General features: G+C 39.2%; 1 protein-coding gene across 3 annotated transcripts in view; it reads right to left on the bottom strand.

The window, feature by feature from the left end:
- Window positions 1–19,126, bottom strand: part of rhbdl1 (rhomboid, veinlet-like 1 (Drosophila)) — a 68,245-nt gene that overhangs the window by 20,146 nt on the left and 28,973 nt on the right. For all 3 annotated transcript variants that reach the window (XM_061708149.1, XM_061708147.1, XM_061708148.1), the window contains exons 3-5: window positions 10,869–11,093; window positions 9,883–10,031; window positions 9,616–9,728 (exon numbers count right to left, since the gene is read on the bottom strand). In XM_061708149.1, coding sequence (XP_061564133.1) covers window positions 9,616–9,728; window positions 9,883–10,031; window positions 10,869–11,093 — 487 coding nt within the window. The remainder of the gene's footprint in view (window positions 1–9,615; window positions 9,729–9,882; window positions 10,032–10,868; window positions 11,094–19,126) is intronic.

Here is a 19,126-nt window from a genome sequence, read left to right as displayed (position 1 = left end):
ACAGGTCCATCCCAGAGCCACGTACAAACATACAACCACACACACTCACTCCTATGGCAATTAACAATCATCGACTAAGCCAGTGGTCCTCAACCTTTTTACAGTGATGTACCCCCTGTGAAATATTTTTTCAGCCAAGTACCCCCTAACCAGCGCAAAGCACTTTTGGTTGTAAAAAAAAAAGACCTAAAACAGAGCACTGTGCCATCAGTAACTGATTTATTAAACATAAAAATATTGCTGCTACGCTTCAACCACGACTCCATCGTTGGTCCAAGTGATTGACAGGTGAAGCCAGGTGATTGACAGGTTAGGTGGAACCATCCTGGTGTGGGGGATACTCTGCGGTTTTAGGATAATAAGTTGAATAGCCTACTCCTGAAGATAAAATTCATTTTATGAATTTAGACTTATATTTTCCTCAATTATTTATGAAATGATTATTTTTAAAGGATTTTTGCATGGATGCTACTTTTTAAATATATGTTTATTTTAAAATCTCACGTACCCCCTGGAGTGCTTTCACGTACCCCCATTTGAGAACCACTGGACTAAGCTAACATACATGTTTTTGGACAGTGAGAGAAAGATGATGATGATGATGATGATGATGATGATGATGATGATGATGATGATGATGATGATGATGATGATGATGATAATAATAATAATAACCATTTTGAGATTACCTTGGATGATAATTGAAATTTTAACATTTTTTCAACATCCCATCAAAAATGAGCACAACTTCAGTTCCCCTGCTCAAGGTTATGAGGCATCGGTGATGGTTGCAGAGAGTATTATGTGTTTCTGCATCAGGAAACATGGAAACTAGCCACTGCAATAAGTGGAGTATAAGCTGAGTAGAAAAATAGCCTCTAACAGAGCGCCTGAACGTAGATGTAATCAGACAGCTATAAGGGCATGGAAGTTGTGTTACAGTAAAAGAATAAGGGACAAATTTAAAAATCAATTCTTGGTGTTATCAGGAAGAGAGGAGGAAGAGGTTGGTTGTGAAGAAGCGAGCTTGGTGCCACCATGAGGAGTTGACTCTGGGGTGAGATTGGGGGGACTCGGAATTATCATAATCACACTGGCAGTCTCTGCAACACGCCAAGGTCACCCTGCTCCCTCAGTCTTAGCTCAGTTCAGCGCCAAGGGAGTACATCAGAAATACAGGGCCAGACACTTCACACAACACAAGAGTTTGCACACAACAGATTCCCTGCAGCCCTGCAAGGGCTAAAACAAAGAAATTCCACCTTATACTGTACCAACACCAAAACAAAGTCAAACTGTCCCCACATACCCCACCGGTGGGAAATAATAGATGTTCTTATGGTAACAACAGTGAAAAATATATGACCCTCTTTATCTCTCAAAGTCTTAAAAATGCCTTCTGCTCTCCACAAAAACAACCAGACTCACCTCCAGCCAATCAGATTGAAGAAGTTTTGACTATTTCTGTACCAGAGCTTGAAGTCCGAGTCACATCCCTTCGGCTCGCAGAGTGATTAATAGAGCCTCGGGTTCTCTGACGCGTCCTCTCTTCCTGTGTCCTCTCGGCTTATTCTTTTTAGGATGTTTTTTTATCTCCATCTTTTCCTCATTAACTCTGTTCTGTTGCTTTTCTTGCTGATGCATAATGAAGGTGTGGCAAGCGCCTGTTTATCTGATTCAGCTTCGCTCCAAGAAATATGTCCTCTCAAATCTCACAATCGTCTCCTTTCAGTCAGTAAATTAAGTTCTCCGATTGTGACTCGTGAATAGTATAAATAGAACATTTTCTGCACACATTTCAGTAGCGCTTTCTGTTAAAATAATACAACCCCAAGTGTGACAATGAACAGAGAACAGGCAACATCTTAACAAAAGCGTAACTGAGAAAATCAGTAAAGCTGTTGAAAATGTTTTAAAACTGAAACTACATGCTAAACAGCATCATATCTGTATCACACAGATAATTACCAGTGAATAAACAAATCAAGAAAATTGATCTCATCAATTCGACCCAGGATCCATGTAATTACATCTATTGGCCTTAATTGTGTAAATTCCTCCCAGAATTGTGCTTCAAGGCTTTTGGTCATTATTGAATATACATAGCAGAAGCTGCAGCGTATGTGCCTCAAACTGTGCACTGTACTTTAAAAAAGCTTCAATCAGTTATATAACAGGAATTATGAACACAGTAACAGCAGAAAAAAGTCTGAGATCCTCAGTCATTTAGACGAAGTAGCCCAATAAAGGGTTGGTACAGACTAAATTAAAACAACAGCAGGTCTCACAGCTCCAGACAAAATGTGACACCCTTGCAGTCCTGTGATACATCATTTGAATATAGTTCAAACATTTATCACATAAACACAAAATGTGACTGGGCATGAAGCTTTTCAGGAATGCAAGTATCAACCAGCTTGCAACAATGAAGCTACAATACAGCCACATTTCACATTCCCATGAATAATTCCAATCAGACCACATGTCTTCTTCCTGCTTGTAAGGACACCAACAGGGAGTGTGAACACCAGTTCCTCACACTGCCGGGGTTGGAGTTCACATTGAACAGTTCATGGGCTTCTGCACACAAGACGGGGAAAATCCTCACGCACAATCCAAACCATTAGCAGGAGATTGTGTGATTTTTAAAGAATGCATTTGTAATTTATAATGGAAAATAAGTATTTGGTCAATAACAAAAGTTCAGGTCTGTGAAAGCCAGAAATCTCCTTGTTTGTAGGTGACCAAATACTTATTTTACCGAGGAATTTACCAATTAATTCAGTGAAAATCCTACAATGTGATTTCCTGGATTCTTTCCCCCCATTCTGTCTCTCATAGTTGAAGTGAATCTATGATGAAAATTACAGGCCTCTCTCATCTTTTTAAGTGGGAGAACTTGCACAATTGGTGGCTGACTAAATACTTTTTTGCCCCACTGTATATATACATATTGTTACATCCTCCCCCCCCTGCTGGTCATAAGTGATGTTAACAATCTGTGTGTTTCTTTTCCCCACAGGTGAACTCAGTCAGGCTGATTGGGGGAGGTTTTAAAATGAAGAGGTTGGAGCCTGGTTCACTCTCTCTTCCACCATCCGTCAGCAGCAGCAGCCTGCGTTGTTTGTTATAATTTCTACTTTAATTCTGTTGGGTCCAGTTGTCATGTTTTTCCGGTTTTTTGTTTCTGATAGGTTTAGTTGGTTGTTTACTTGGTTAGGGTAGAGGGAAGAGCCCAGATCTGACGGCCCTTTGTGGGTTGGTCTGTGTCTCTTTCCCTTCCTTTGTTTCTTTTGCTGGCTCATCATCATTTGTTAGGAATTGTTGTTTTGTGGTTTGGAGTTCATTTTTGTTTGGTTATGAATAAACTCATTTTTTTTAACGCAACTACTTGACTTCTGGTAATTATGTTCAACCTCTTTATTGAGCCTGTTAGGGGCCGTAACACATATACATATATGTGTGTGTGTGCGTGTGTGTGTGTGTGTGTGTGTGTGTGTGTGTGTGTGTGTGTGTGTGTGTGTGTGTGTGTGTGTGTGTATACATTTTGAATCATCCGTACCTCAGCAAAGACAATTGTAAAATTCTGTTCAAAATCTTGAAATGATCTAATTTTCAACTGAGCTTCAACTCACTAAACCATCTTCTGTAATCTTGGATTAGTTTTATTGGCCTGTCCCTTCCCTTCAGAATGTGTATTAGTAATTTTCTATATACAATTTCTGCTATCTTGGTAATATAATGATCACGAGGCTTCTGTGAGGGTTCAAACCATGTTCCTTGCAAATATAGTGACTCACTTGAGGTTTATTTAGTTATTTACCTACTATCTATTTTGAACGACTTGTGCTGAGAGATAACAACTGCACAAAGCAGACTTTAAAGTCATCGTTTACTTTGTCTGGTTGATGACGTAACAGAAAATGATTGTGGCACAATACACGGACACTTTGATGTCTTTATGTGGTGAGCGTTATCATGAATCATACCTGTGGAACGCTGCTTTACATACGTATATCTAAAATACAAAAAAATGTACTACACATAAATCTTAATCAATCAAATCACATCTGGTGACAAGCATAGTGAACTTTTATGTGGAAAATATTCTGCTCTAATTACATTTTGTACTAGTGTCTTATAAAAAAACAAAATACTTTTTCTTTGTACTCTTTCTAAGATGCTTTCATGCTTCATTACACATTTTCCTTTCCAACACAATAATAAAATATGAGCTCCTGATAAAAAGGACACATTCTCTTTCAACTATAATTTAATGGCAAAAATCTGATTAAATCAAAGAGAAAGATTTACTGTGCTCCATGTTGCGTAGCATTAAGGATTGTAGAATAAAAGTCAACAGACAACAGATAAAAAAAAAAAAATGTAAAGCTTATCAACACAAAAACCTTGTTACACTAACTCTAAGTTAAGAAAAACGAACTTCAAGCAGCTTCTGTTGCTGTTAAGAAAAGCTGCTGGAAGATTTTGGTTTGTCTCAGACTGAGTTAAGCACCCTGAGGCTGCGATGTGAAGAAAAACATGGTGTTCTGGCACCTGTTGATGTTTGGAAACACAGAAAAGCTCAAAGAGTTTTTGCAGGAAGGAATCAAGAGGGAGATAGAGAAAAAAGGAAGTAGCTGGAATAAAAGAACCACTACTGTTTTTCTTTAATGTGGAGCTCAGCTGATAAGTTGTACACAAGTCATGAATTAACATTCATCTCAACAAAAAGGTCTGAAATCGTGAGTGATGCTGTCCATGTTTCCCAGTACAAGCGGAGCTCTTCCTCGGCTTTGTGCAGGAAAGTCATGAAGGAATACTGTGTGGATGCAAAATGAGCAAGGACGATAACCAAGGATTGAACGGCCCAATCAAACAGTAATTACTGAGTTTTTTCTTTTGTCAGCAGAGAGCCAAGGACAAAATCCCCAGTGAGAGTTCTCTACAGCACAGGGCCATTGCAATGGCATCAACATCAAGATCTGCCACTGATTTATACGAGTATATAAAGCTGCACATCGCCTATCAAGATTAAAATCTTTATGACCAACCTTATTGTTGAGATAAACCTCCACAGAGATGCATGTTCACTCACATCAAACATGCATGACTCTGAGAGCGATTTTAATACTGTCACAACAACTGAAGCGTCTTCCAAAAGAGAGATATTTATTTTTGAGTTCGAAAGGAGACCCTGCAGTGCAGACATTTTTTCACTATGTTTTAGCCAAACACATAACGTCACATTACCTTCAGCACTTTGCTCTATAAATGCTGCCGTACGAAAATAGCAACATACGTGTGCAGCAGGCATGATTGAACTCATGAAAATAAGAGTTCATGAATATAAACATGAGAAAGCCACAGGCAACAAACAGGAGAACGGGGAAAAAAAAAAAAATCAAGGATAATCTAATGGGCTGGCTGGGTAATTTCTGACATCCATTAGCCGTTAGATGTTTGACTTGGCAAAATGAACACGAGAGGCAGGGAAATATAGAACCAAAGCCTGCACCCAATCCATCACATACATACTAAGTATTTTACCTGAACAAACATGAGCAGAGCGGAAGCAACAGGGGCGAAATGGTATGTCATTTTCTGAAATATTTGATCATAAACCAAAGAACTGGACAAACAGGGGCACTTGGTTTAAAATCAAAAGGCTATCAATATCATGGATGTTGGTCTGTGTGTGTAAGAGAGAGAGCCAAGTCATGCTGATCCAACTTGTAGGGTTTATGTAAGGGATATTAGTCTGCAGCAACAGACTAATAATACCATCCATAAAGCCAGGCAGCCAACGTGGATGAAAACCTCTGCTTCAAAGAAAAGCAGAAGATAAAGCCACAGCTGTCATTGACTGACGCCGGACGGCTCATGCAACAATCCTGCAACTCTGCAACTAATCCATGCTATCAAATCGCAAAACAATGCCTCCTACGATATTTAGTATTTTCTGTGAGGGTATACACATTCAGTTTGGAAAGCATTTTTTGATGTATAATGAGAAAGCCATTTCAAAGACCCAGTTAATTGTTCTGGACTCTCATCCTTTAAAAGCAGAGTTTCAGCTGCTCCCATCAGGACGAAGGTTTTTAGTCCCCCGATAAAGTGGCACATGCAGGTAGACTGGCTTTTCATCCATCTGCTAATAGTCTTACAAATAAATTCTAACATCTTATTATTCCAAGCTAATTTGTACCTCTTTTCCATGATTCATAGTGACAGCTTGGATAATGGGGTTAGATGAATTTTGCACCGTGTTTGTGCAGCTTGTTCTGTAGTGTGTGTTGGACTGCTGTCTGTAAAATAAACTGCTCTGGGGGGATATTAAAGTTTTACCTCGCTCACTGTTTGGGCAGAGGAGCCCAATTTCTTCTCTCTTTTCTTCATCCGGCCCCGACGAAGAGACCTAAAACTCAAATACCACCTGCTGCCGAATCAAATTAATGTGATATATCGGCTGATGGGTTTACACTGATTAGATTCTCCCGAAGGTTTGATGCAGTAAAATGTAATTCCGACTCTAAACCGCCAAAGCGTCTGACAGAACTTGTGTTGCAGAAGTTCAAAGATCATGACGCAGAGCAACACGAGGACCGAATTCAAAGCCAAGGATTTCTGACTCTAGACTCAAGGGGTACATGTCACCGTATATGATCGTCTCATTGCTTTATTATTGTTTTTACTTTTTATCTTCTTTTCTTAGGTTTTTCTTTTTTTATTCATGTTGTAGCTTAAATCTCACCCTGCACTTCGGCTTATTCTCCGGAGAAAAAGCCTGTATTACTCTCCTATATTTCCTCGTCTAAGCTCCACACTTGCTTGCTTTTTCTCTGTCATCATTGCTGAAAATAAATCAAAGCTCCAATAATTCATGAGTGTTAAGAGTGTGCTCATGTGAGTGGGAGTGTGTGTAGAGGAGTGGGGGGTCGTTTTACAAAGCACAAAGATTTTTGAGCAGCTTTAACTCCATTTTAGTATGTGCAGAGAGACGACGGGAGAAGAAGGAATTTGAATTTTTGTCACACGGAGAGAACAGCTTAACAATTAGGTTACTGAAATTAGATAAATTCACCTCAATATGACTATTGCTCTCAACAGCAGTCAAATTATGCTCAGAAAAAGATGAATGAAACCTTGGCAATGAAGAAGAAAGAAATAACTGTTGAAATCACTTCGACAAAAGCAATGCAAATCCCTTCTTGCTGGAGGTATATGTGCTACAAAAGGTACTCTTTGTGTCTAAGCAAACATTAAATGTGATATTGCACAGTTAATCCAGTAAATGATAAATCAAAAACAAAGCATTTTTCACTTGGAGCTCGTATGAACATCAATAAAAAGAAATAAACAAATAAAGAAGGTCAGTACAGATTTCTGGCAAAAACACCCAAACAGCAGAACAGTATAAATAGTATTTAGGTTACAGTATATAGAAAGCTATACTGCAGTGTAAATGTTCTTTTCTACTGCTCCTAAAGCATCTATCTATCTATCTATCTATCTATCTATCTATCTATCTATCTATCTATCTATCTATCTATCTATCTATCTATCTATCTATCTATCTATCTATCTATCTATCTATCTATCTATCTATCTATCTATCTATCTATCTATCTATCTATCTATCTATCTATCTATCTATCTATCTATCTATCTATCTATCTATCTATCTATCCATCCATCCATCCATCCATCCATCCATCCATCCATCCATCCATCCATCCATCCATCCATCCATCCATCCATCCATCCATCCATCCATCCATCCATCCATCCATCCATCCATCCATCCATCCATCCATCCATCCATCCATCCATCCATCCATCCATCTATGGACCACAGTACATACAACAGAGATGGCTGCAGCATTGCTAATAGCGACAGTCATTAAAATATTCCTACTCCACTGCAATCAGTTTTGGACGTCTATTGTTCATACTAGTCTAGCTGTCACGTTTCATTTCTCTGATTGGTTTTACATATCCAATGGCGTTGAAACACAGCCTGTTCTGGATCTATTGGTACTTTCACCTGAAAATCAAATTTGAATCCAGAGAAGCCAGACTTGTTTGTAACCACTAGGAAAAGCGTGCAGTGGATTACTTGAAAGTAATTTAAAGCATTATAATTATATTCTGATCATTTGAAACTTCCTTGACTCGTTACAAGTAATTTCAAGAAGTATTTACATTACTGTAAAGCATTGTAATTATATTCTGATCATCTGAAACTTCATTGACTCGTTACAAGTAATTTCAAGAAGTATTTATATTACAGTTTTTCTCAGTCGCTTTGGTACATTTCTCAGATCAGAATTGAAATTCTCAAAACTACTTGTTCAATCTTCACACCATTGTGTCTCTTGTGCACATCAGAAAAGCAGTTTCTCATTTCTTTGAACAAGTTGCAAATGCATTTGTCATCCATGCAAATGATAATGTACAATTTTCTGCTGTTTCCTACATTATCAGTTGTTTATGTCATGCTGATCAAAATGTATTATAATGGGTCTCTGTTGAATAGTCTCACCCCCCACAACATTTAGGCATTAGTTAATCGCATAAGTCTTTACATGCAAAATGGTTGAACAAGTTGTCATAATATGTCAGCATATTTCTATACATTTCCATTAGAATTTGTTTCTAAATCTGGCCTGAATTGGTAAATTGATCCCAGGTGAATCTTGACTTTCTGTAATGAAGGGAAATATGTCAAGCATTAGATCAACCAATGATCAACCAGTTTTCTGAAATAGCTCAAAGGTGCATCTCATGAACTATCAGCTGGCAAGTATACATATAGCCGGAGCACAACACAATGTTACAATGTCTGACAATGGAAGGACAAGGAATTGGACGGGGTCAACAGCCAGAGAAAAGAAGGAGAGGAAGAGGAGTGAGGCTGCGTGGCGGAGGAGTTGGGAGGCAAAACAGAGGAAGAGGCAGAAGAGACCAAGGACATATGCGCGTTCCTGATGAGATAAGAGCTACACTTGTAGACCATGTTCTCAATCATGGGCTTACAATGGCCGAGGCTGGTCGAAGGGTGCAGCCAAATGTTGGGAGAACAACTGTGTCCTCAATCGTTCAGACTTTTCGTCCACAGAACAGGTATGTAATCTAACAATATGCACTGTACTGTAATACTGTATACTTTCTGTAATGCTTCATACAATATGACAGTATTCTACTTTCATTTTACAATATACAGTAAGTATACTATATACAGTGACATTTTATCTTACTCAATTTTGTGTTTTGCATTACTATATTTTTTCCACATAGGACTGCAAGACAACTTCACAGGGAACATGACTAAGCAATTTGACTGTCTTATCCGTACACAATGACACAAGCACTTGTGATTCTGATGCACTGACACGTTCATTGACACAGATATTTAATTTTGAGAGATGAACTAAGGATTTTGAGCAAGAGACTGGCTTTTGCAGGTAATCCATGGTGTTTTGCTATTTGTACGAACTGTTTTGAGAAATGCACGTACTGTTTTGCAAATGTCGAGGATGATTCGAGAAATGTACCAAAGCGACTGAGAAAAACTGTAAAACACCTGTAAGTAGTTTTCAGTGAAAAACTCACCGGCCAGTACTCCTGCCATGTAAAGCAAACTTATTCGTAAGATGCCGTGGACCATCTCTAAAGGAACGCCGATCATCAGCTGCAGTAGAGCATTGAATCCCAACTGCTCTAAACTGTAGAGAGAGCACATAGAAAAAATAATGGGGTAAGATGGTATTTTAATTCTTCCTGTAAAGAGTTCAAATTTGATAATCTCCAGCAAACATTTACACTTTAAATGAACTAATCCAGTGGAAATCAGGAAGATGAAAACGGAGCTGGACATACCCAACGTGCATGAACATATAGCTGAAGAAGCGCCACACTTGTGCTCGGTGACCGGGATGGTAGACAAGTGGGCTCTTCATGAAGTCGGGCTGATAGGTCTGCAGAACCCACTTGTTGAGCATGATGCCGTAGCACATGAACACGATAATCTGCAACACAGACACAGATATGAAACCAGCTTTAGTTGAAAAGCTTATTACATTCATTCTCTACAGACTGGTTAAAAAAAAAAACGGGAGGGGACTGCCCTGCCAAAACCCATTGTCCTTTATGAAAGACATAATAGAAGACTTATTCGACTCGTGGAGACAATTACTGCCTACAGAAAAAAAAAGGCACATCTGGTTTGGTTCTATTAATTTCTTTTCATAGAATAATGACTCATTGTCTCTGTGAATTTAAATGAATGTGAACTGTTATTATCATATTCTCGCTGTCATTACAGACTATTCAGTGCTACTGTATTTGGAAGCATTATAAGAGCACTTGGCCTTCTTTCCTAAAGATTGTTATGATTTCAGGGTAAATGAAGAGGTTTTGTTAAGACCATCTCTGGTATTTTTACTGCTTAATTTCCCACCATTCAATTCCCTGGCCTGTAAGGGCCTCCAAGCTCATGGGCTGATTGTTTTATTTACCCTCAAACTGAAAATAAAAGGTCAAGGTACTTACTGACCTGGTTTTCTGGTTCTAAAGTCACTGTCTGCAAAAAGCTGAAGGAATGGCATTAAATGCACCCACTAAGCCCTTGGCAAATGGGTTACCAGCTCACATTAAAAGCACGAGATCAAAGGCAGAAAATCTTTCCAGTGGGTGTTTGGCAACTGGCTGATCCAACAGTATAGTCAGTTTCAGAGGTCTGCAGGACTGACTGAAGGTTTTGAGAATACTTGAATCAAAGGAGATAAACTAGTTTCATAATGTGTACATTCACGCCAGTGTATCATGCAACTAAAGAGCAAAGAAAAGATATTGTGATCCTTAACCTGGACTATGGTGACAATTGCGATGAAGACGGGTGGAGGGCACAGGCGGTTTTGGTGGAAGTACCAGCGTCGGTCCGTCTCGCAGGGCAGGATCTCGTAGGCCACATAACGGACAAATCGTTTATACAGGCCCAACCCCGTCTCATCCAGCAGGATCTCCCTCTGCAGAGTGCGGCGGCCGTTGGCGATGGCACGTCGGAAACTGCTGGAGCGTTTGCTACTCATCTGATTTGAAAGATGGGGGAAAAAATAACACTATAGTGTGAGTTTAACTCTTGCAAAATATAGCAAATGCATGAATATTACAGAAACTTTGATGTAGGCTATAATATTTTAATTTGTGAAAATATACCTGAGAAGTCTGTGGATATAAGGAAAAAACACTTTTTTTTGTTGAATACACTCTTCTGTATGTTATGTATATGTAGCACTTATGCTGCTTTCTTTACCCTTTGTGGATTATTTGGTTAGGGCAATGTAGTTACTTTTACCTTATGTATCAGTGAAAAGGGGAGAGTAGGCCAGATCAGACTGATACTAAAAGAGCCTAGGGGTGCAATCAACATAGGACACATGACACTATATGACCAGCCACTGAGCACTCTGGAAACAGATAGCCCACTTCTGTCCACATTAACTAATTTTGCCTTAAATATGTTTTTGTAACTGAGTTTTTTATGTTTTATTTTTAATGCAGATAGCAAACAACACCGTAATCATTCACCTTCTGCATAAAATTCTTTGTCTTCTTCATTCATTACAAAGAAACTTGAGTAATTTGAGTACCGGACAAGAACATCGGCAGTCAGAAGAAATATGATTAGGACAAACAAATCTCAGATCTCAGTGAGTGAGGATCAAACATCAGGAGAGAAGGGTGTGTTCTTGTCTCAGAGAAAGGGCACGACTGTCATAAAGTGATGATACCACAAAGGACTGCAGGGGAAAGGCTAATAAAAATCAATTTTTCTAGGTGAACACCGTCTCTTGGTCGGACATTGTTCACACACTTCAATGATCCATACAGTTCCCAGTTTGCTTTCTTTGCTTTTCTAATATTTCTTGCATCTTTTATTATATCCATGCTGCACCTTATATTCTTACTCAACGTGCATTGTTTTAATGTTTCAATTGCATGTATAGATTTGATGCAATCATTTCACAGAACAAAACAAAAAGTCATAAAAGCTTGTTTCACAAGAGAATAATCAGCCCAAATGTCTTTTGTTCGGCTCTCTAGTATTTTCAGCTCTGACTATGTGACAGAGAAAGATAAAGGACAAAAGCTGACACTGGTATCACGCAGTTTGATAAAAATGTCTGACTGGCAGTTCAAGGTGTTACTCTTATGAAACTAGATATAAAAAGCCTCAAACTGCACTTAGTGCTTCATGAATCAAGAGTGAAAACTTTATTGAAGAGGAGAAGGAAATAGATGTTAATTCTTCACCATATTTCCACGACAATTAGGGTTATTATCCACAAGAGAGCTGACAGAACTGCAATACAACATCCACGCACATAAGAAAATTAATGAATCGTATTGGTGTTTTTTTCTTATATGAACACTAAACTGTCAGTAGTTTTGGTTCCTGCTCAGACCTAACAAGAAATGAGCTGCTGAAGGGATTCTGCCCTTGAAAAGCAAATCTTTGTTTACAGGAAGTTTTCCACAGAAAGAGAGAAAGTGTGCGGATGACAATGTGTGTGTGTGTGTGTGTGTGTGTGTGTGTTTTCATATAATCACAAAATCCAGATTTGCTTAGTGAGCGAGCGCTCTGCGGCAGCCTGCAGGCCATCAGGACCAGCTCCAGATAAGTTCTTTAATAGAGACTTATAATGAAAACTACACTAATGTTTGCACTTTGACAGCCAAAGCAGGGGACTGTTGGAATAAACACACTGACGTTTCTTTTTTACTGGAATTACTTCAGCAAATACTGTCATGGCCAGCTAAGCACAGCAGGACTCCTTTACAGTCAATATCTTCATTTTCTTCCACACAACAAGCGTGAATGAGAAGAGAATGGTGGACACCTGAAATTTCTTCAACAACACAGCCCATTTGAATCTAATAACCTGATAGAGCAATCAATGACTACAAAAATCAACCAATGACTAAGAAAAAAAACATTGAAAGAAGAGAAAGACAGTGAGTACCCTGCAGCTGTTACAGCTAAGAGTACAGATCTAAAATGATAGATACAAGGTACAAGCTTCTTAGTAGCCTCATCCACCATGGCAGCTTCACGTGAGGTGTAATGAAACATTTCAAGGAGGCCCTTGGTAAGTACAGCCTGACATTAAAGCACACCGTTCATTATCCAGGTAGACGTGGACACAGCAGGGGACTTAGTAAAAGGAATTGTGGGTGAGTAGCTATAAAAGCTAATGAGCCATATATACTGAAGGACAAAGCCTGCAAATAAACAAGGAAAAAAATACGTTTTTTTTTTTTTTTTTTTTTTTTTTTTTTTTTGAACTTCTTTTTATTTCTTTTAACAAGTTTAGACATATAGTGCAGTCATACAGCCAAAAATACAGCAAGGGTGTCAGCATGAAGTAGTCCGTGGGTTTCTGCATCTGTTCATTGTCCGTGTGTCACATAATCCCTATGAGGATGAGTAGTCCATAGGCAGAGGGGGTATGAGTGCACATGTACCACAGTGCACAATTAAGAGAGAAAAACCACAAATAGAAAAAAAAAAAAAAATTAATAAAAAAAAAAATCAAGAATACCACAACAAAAGAAAGTCACTTCTCACATATAGCAGATCACATCAGTTGAGGAAATATGAAATAATTGGCGACCATTTAATCGAGAAGACATCCATTTTTAAATGTAGCCTTGCTGTTATGTTTTCCATGTAGAAAATCTCCTTAAACTTCTCCTTCCATTGGGTCACTGTGGGGGGCTGGGGCTTCAGCCATGAGACCGTGATCATCTTCTTAGCAGAAACAAGAAGGACTCTCAATAACAATCTTTGATTATCATCTAGATCTTCTGGTAATATTTCTAGTATAAAATAAGATGGCTCTAAAGGTAGTTCGACATTTAGACATCCCTTAATTTCATCTTTCACGTTTTGCCAGAATCCTAGTAGTTTTGGGCAATCAAATAGAATGTGGGTATGATCTCCTACTAGCCCACAGCCCCTCCAACACTGATCTGAGGTGCGAGCAAATTTCGACGTGATAAGAGGGGTCCTAAAGAATCTCATCTTAATTTTCCACTCAAATTCCCTCCACATGGGGCTATTTGTCGTTTTATGTCCCTCCCTGCATGATGTTTCCCAATTTTCATCTGAAATTATGGTGTTCATCTCTAATTCCCATTTTTCCTTGATGTCCAGGCTGTTATCTGTTAGTTCTTCCTGTAGTATTCTATATACGTGTGATATTATCTTTTTCTTAATTTTCCCCTTAATTGTTTGCATAAAAAACTGTTCTATATTGGATGGCAAAGCAGTTATTGCATCCCATTCTTTGTGTTTCTGTAAATAGTGCCTTAGTTGAAGGTACTTAAAAAAGTCATGGGTTGGAAGATTGTGTTTGCGTTGTAGCTGTTCAAAAGACATCAGGACTTCTCCTTCAAATAGTTGATCCAGTAAGATTAAACCATTCTCTTCCCACTTCTTGAACCTTATGTCTAATGTAGAGGGGAGAAAATCCACATTATGTGCAATTCTCATTACTCTAGATATCGAGGTGGGGAGTTTCATCTTTTTTCTCACCCTTGACCATACTTTTAAAGTAGTTTTCACCCACTGGTTTGGGATTTTGTTTTTCCCCCAGATTTCACAACTCGTGAATGGAAATGTATCTAAGGGCAGTTTTGGGCACACACTCCGTTCCATCTCGACCCAAATGGTGTCCTTATCCTGAGTTATCCATGCGACCATTGATCTGATCTGGGCTGCCCAGTAATATTTTTTCAGGTTAGGAAGATTTAGGCCTCCATCTTGTTTTGAGCATAACAGTCTTTTAAATTTAATTCTGGGTCTTTTATTTTGCCAAATAAATTTAGATAGCCAGCTGTTAATTTTTTTAAATGTAGGAATGGGGACCTCTATGGGGAGGGACTGAAACATAAAGAGCAGCCTGGGTAGCACATTCATTCGTACAGTTTCCACTCTTCCTATTATGGACAGAGGGAGGATTTCCCATCGTGTAAGATCGTTTTTAATTTCACCCAACAATTTACCATAATTAGCCTTAAACAATTGCGATACATCAGAAGTTATAATGATTCCTAGATATCTGAACCCTTGGTTAGACCATCGAAATTTAAAGCTTCCTGCCAAACTTGCTGGCCAATCCCCTACCAACATCATTGCCTCAGACTTAGATTGATTAATCTGATAACCGGACACTTCACCATATTCCTTTAAATTTTTTATCAATGCAGGGACAGAGGAGATTGGGTCACTGATGTATGCTAATAGGTCATCCGCGTAGAGCGAAATTTTGTGTTCTGTCTGACCTTCATCTTTTATGCCTTTTATAGTTTCATTTTGCCTAATTGATGCCGCTAGGGGTTCTATATTTATGGCAAAAAGCAGGGGACTGAGGCAGTCCCCCTGCCGGACCCCTCTCTCAAGGTTAAAAAAGTCTGAACAACAACCGTTCACTCTAACTCGCGACCTTGGGTTTGTATATATCACCCTTACCCATTCTACAAACTTCTGGTGGAATCCCATTGCGGCTAATGTTTTGTACAGAAATTGCCAGTTAACTGTGTCAAACGCTTTCTGTGCGTCAAAACTGATTAGCATAGAGGTTTGCATGTGCTTCTTAGCACATGTTATAATATTCAGTGTTCTCCTTATATTATTGGTTCCCTGTCTTTCAGGTATGAAGCCTGTCTGATCCACGTCAATCAATTTTGTTATAATCTTCTGCATCCTCTTTGCCAGAATACTGGTTAATAATTTTTGGTCATTACATATTAAACTAATGGGTCTATATCCTTCACAAAGTGTTGGGTCCTTACCATCTTTGTGGATCACTGAAATAATAGCTTCCGACCATGTATTTGGTGGATCGCCTTTGGAGAGAGAGTGGTTAAAAACGTTTGTTAGTACTGGCACTAAGTCATCTATGAAGCATTTATAAAATTCTCCAGGGAGTCCGTCGCTCCCTGGGGATTTGTTGTTTTTTAGTTTTTTGATGGCTTCCCGAATTTCCAATTCTGTTATATCTGATATCATGTGTGATCCTTCTTCTTCTGACAGTGAGGGTAAGTTTAAACTGGCCAGAAAAGATTCAGCATTGTCATCTTTTGTTTGTAATTTAGGCTCTGCATAGAGGTTTTTATAGAATGATGCAAAAGCATCTGTTATTTCTTTTGGATGAGATACTATTTTTTTCATTGAGGGGTGCATAATCTTGGATACCACACGGCTAGCCTGAGATTTCCGGAGTTGAAAAGCTAACAAGCGGCTAGCTCTGTTCCCCATTTCATAATAACGTTGTTTAGAAAATCTTAAAGCCCCCTCCGCTTTATATGTGAGCAGTTTATCTAAGGCCTTCCTAGTTTCTTTAAGTTCTAATAGGATATTATGTGCCCCAGTGGTTTTATGTTCCAATTCCAGCCGCTTTATTTTGCTTTCTAACTTAAGTTGTTCTTCCAATCGCATTTTCTTTAGTCTTGATGCAATTTGAATCATTTTCCCCCTTATTACTGTTTTAGCTCCCCCCCACAGGATTGATGGTGTTACCTCTCCATTATCATTTATCTCAAAATATTCTTCTAGGTCACGTTTCAGCTCTTGTACTACGCCTGTATCAGTCAGTAACGAAACATTTAGTCTCCAATACCTAAAAAAGTTTTCTCTACCTAGATCCACATTTAAAACAACAGGTGCATGGTCGCTCAGTGTTATTGGTTCCATGTGGCAATCTGTTATTTTATATAAATGTTGTCGGGATACACAAAAGAAATCGATCCTGGAATAGCTGTTATGAACATTTGAAAAAAAAATGAAATCTCTCCCTTTTGGATTTTTAAATCTCCAAGGGTCAACGAGTCCTGATTCTGAAATTACATTGTTAAGTATCTTTGTTTTTTTAGTTTGGGGACCGCCCTCCGCAGGTATTCTATCTAATCTTCCATCTTGTATGGAATTAAAATCGCCCCCGACTATTAGCATGCCCTTTGCGTTGCTAGCAATAACGTTTGCTATTTCCCTGAAAAAATTTTGATCGCATTCGTTTGGAGCATACACGTTCAAAATGGATATCTCCATCTCCCCTATTGTACCTACTATCATGACAAACCTCCCCATTTTATCCTCAATAACTTTTTCTAAAGAAAAGGCCAGTGTCCTATTAATTAAGATAGCTACCCCCCTCTTTTTTCCTGATGAAGCACTATATACTTGATTTACCCACTCCCTCTTTAATTTTCTATGTTCTCCTTCTGATAGGTGAGTTTCCTGTAGTAAGGCAATTGAGCAATGCATTTTTTTTAGCTGGTTATTTATCTTTTTTCTTTTTATGGGATGATTCAATCCACGGACATTATATGACACAATGATCAAGTTATTCATTTACATATGAGAAAAAGTTAAGTTTGTCTCTCAGTTTTGTTCCCCCACAAATCTTCAGCTTCAACATAATGCACCTATTGAATGTCTGCAATACGGCATCTGACTGCACACTTAAAGTAATAAGAACAAACATCGAACATGATGTAAATAATGAACATACACACATAGAAAGGCAAAAATTGACTTCCAAACATCCAACTGGTTGAAAACACATAGCCTACTAACCAGTTTCCCTGAGGACAGAGAGTTGTGACTATAACCTCTCTGGGTAAACGCACGTAGTGCTGCTGCAACTATCTAACAGCCAAATTGGTGATTAGAGTTGCATATTTGCTATAGCAAAATAAAACAAAACAAAACAATAAAAGCCCTTTCTCAACCGAGGGGGGGAGAAAAAAAAAAAAAAAAACAAACCCTGTTACTTCTTAAATATGTTTCTTCATTTTTTTTTCTTCATTTTTTTTTATTTTTTTTTATTTTTTTAATATTTAACAGTCTAGCCAAATGTATCTCTTAGATGCCTGGTCCATAGCCAGCGCAGTCTTATTTTTTTCTGAAACAGTTTACTTACATCCGAGTTTTTTATTTTTCACCCTGAACAAAAGTCCGCAGGTCCGCGTTTGTCATCCTTTGCGGCTCCTTTGATGATGCCGGCGCCTTAGATGAAGAGCCGCGCTGCAGCAGCTTCTCCTGAAGAAGCTCCCATTCATCCACCTTAACATGTATTCCCATCTCCTTGAGAACGGGGGCCGCGTCTGCGAGGGTGGAGAAGGTCCTGACGCCGGAGTCCAGATGTATTCTCAGCTGGGCAGGGAACGGGGATTGCGCTCTGACGTTTCTCTCCTTCAGTTGTTTGATCACCTCTCGCACCTGCTTGCGCTTCTTCTGCACGTCTGATGTGTAGTCCTGATCAAAGAAAATCTTCTGGCCCTGATGAGTCACCCCACGTTTTTTCCAGGCAAATTGAAGTATCTTGTCCTTAATCCTGTAGTCAGAGAATCTGACAATGATAGATCTCGGAGGAGCGGGGTCCTTTGGTTTCATGGTTAGTGCGCGGTGCGCTCTCTCCACACACAGGTCCGTCTCCTCCGGTATTTCAAATGAGGTGCGCAAAAAGTCCGTAACGAACTTGGCCATATCATTCCTTTCCTCGCCCTCTTTCACACCGTATATGCGCAGGTTGTTCCTTCGTGCTCTTGACTCAAGATCATCGCATTTGGCGGACAGTTTAGCCTCTCTCTGAAGTAAATGGTGGATGGCCCTCTCATGACGCAGCGTTTTATCATCCACATCGCTCACCCTCTGCTCCACGTCGGTGACCCGCTGCTCCAACATAGTCGTGCGCTCCAGAACATCCCCCAGGGTGGATTCCACCCTGGATAAGCTTACTTTCGTGTCTTGGGAGGCCTCCGCATGCTCTCTTCGCAGGTCCCGTAGTTCTGCAAGCACCGCCGCCATGTTCTCCTCCGTACACGTTTCGGCGTCCGTCTTATCTCGTTTCCCGTCTTTTTGGGACAAGTTATTCTTCTTTTCGACATTCTTTCTTGAGGTGGACATCTTGGACTATTTTTGGTCGGAGATGCAAGTTTTAAATATTGATTTGGCTAGCTTTTAAGGGTTTTTCCCCCGCAGCGTGAGAATCAGGCAGCTTCTCCTACCATGACGTCACCGGAAGTCCCCCAAAAATACGTTTTTTAAAGATATCAC

This window comes from Cololabis saira, chromosome 19 (genome assembly GCF_033807715.1).
Source record: "Cololabis saira isolate AMF1-May2022 chromosome 19, fColSai1.1, whole genome shotgun sequence".
Lineage (NCBI taxonomy): Eukaryota > Metazoa > Chordata > Actinopteri > Beloniformes > Belonidae > Cololabis > Cololabis saira.
The sequence above is the reverse complement of the archived record's forward strand: the minus strand, read 5'-3'. Positions and strand labels throughout refer to the sequence as shown.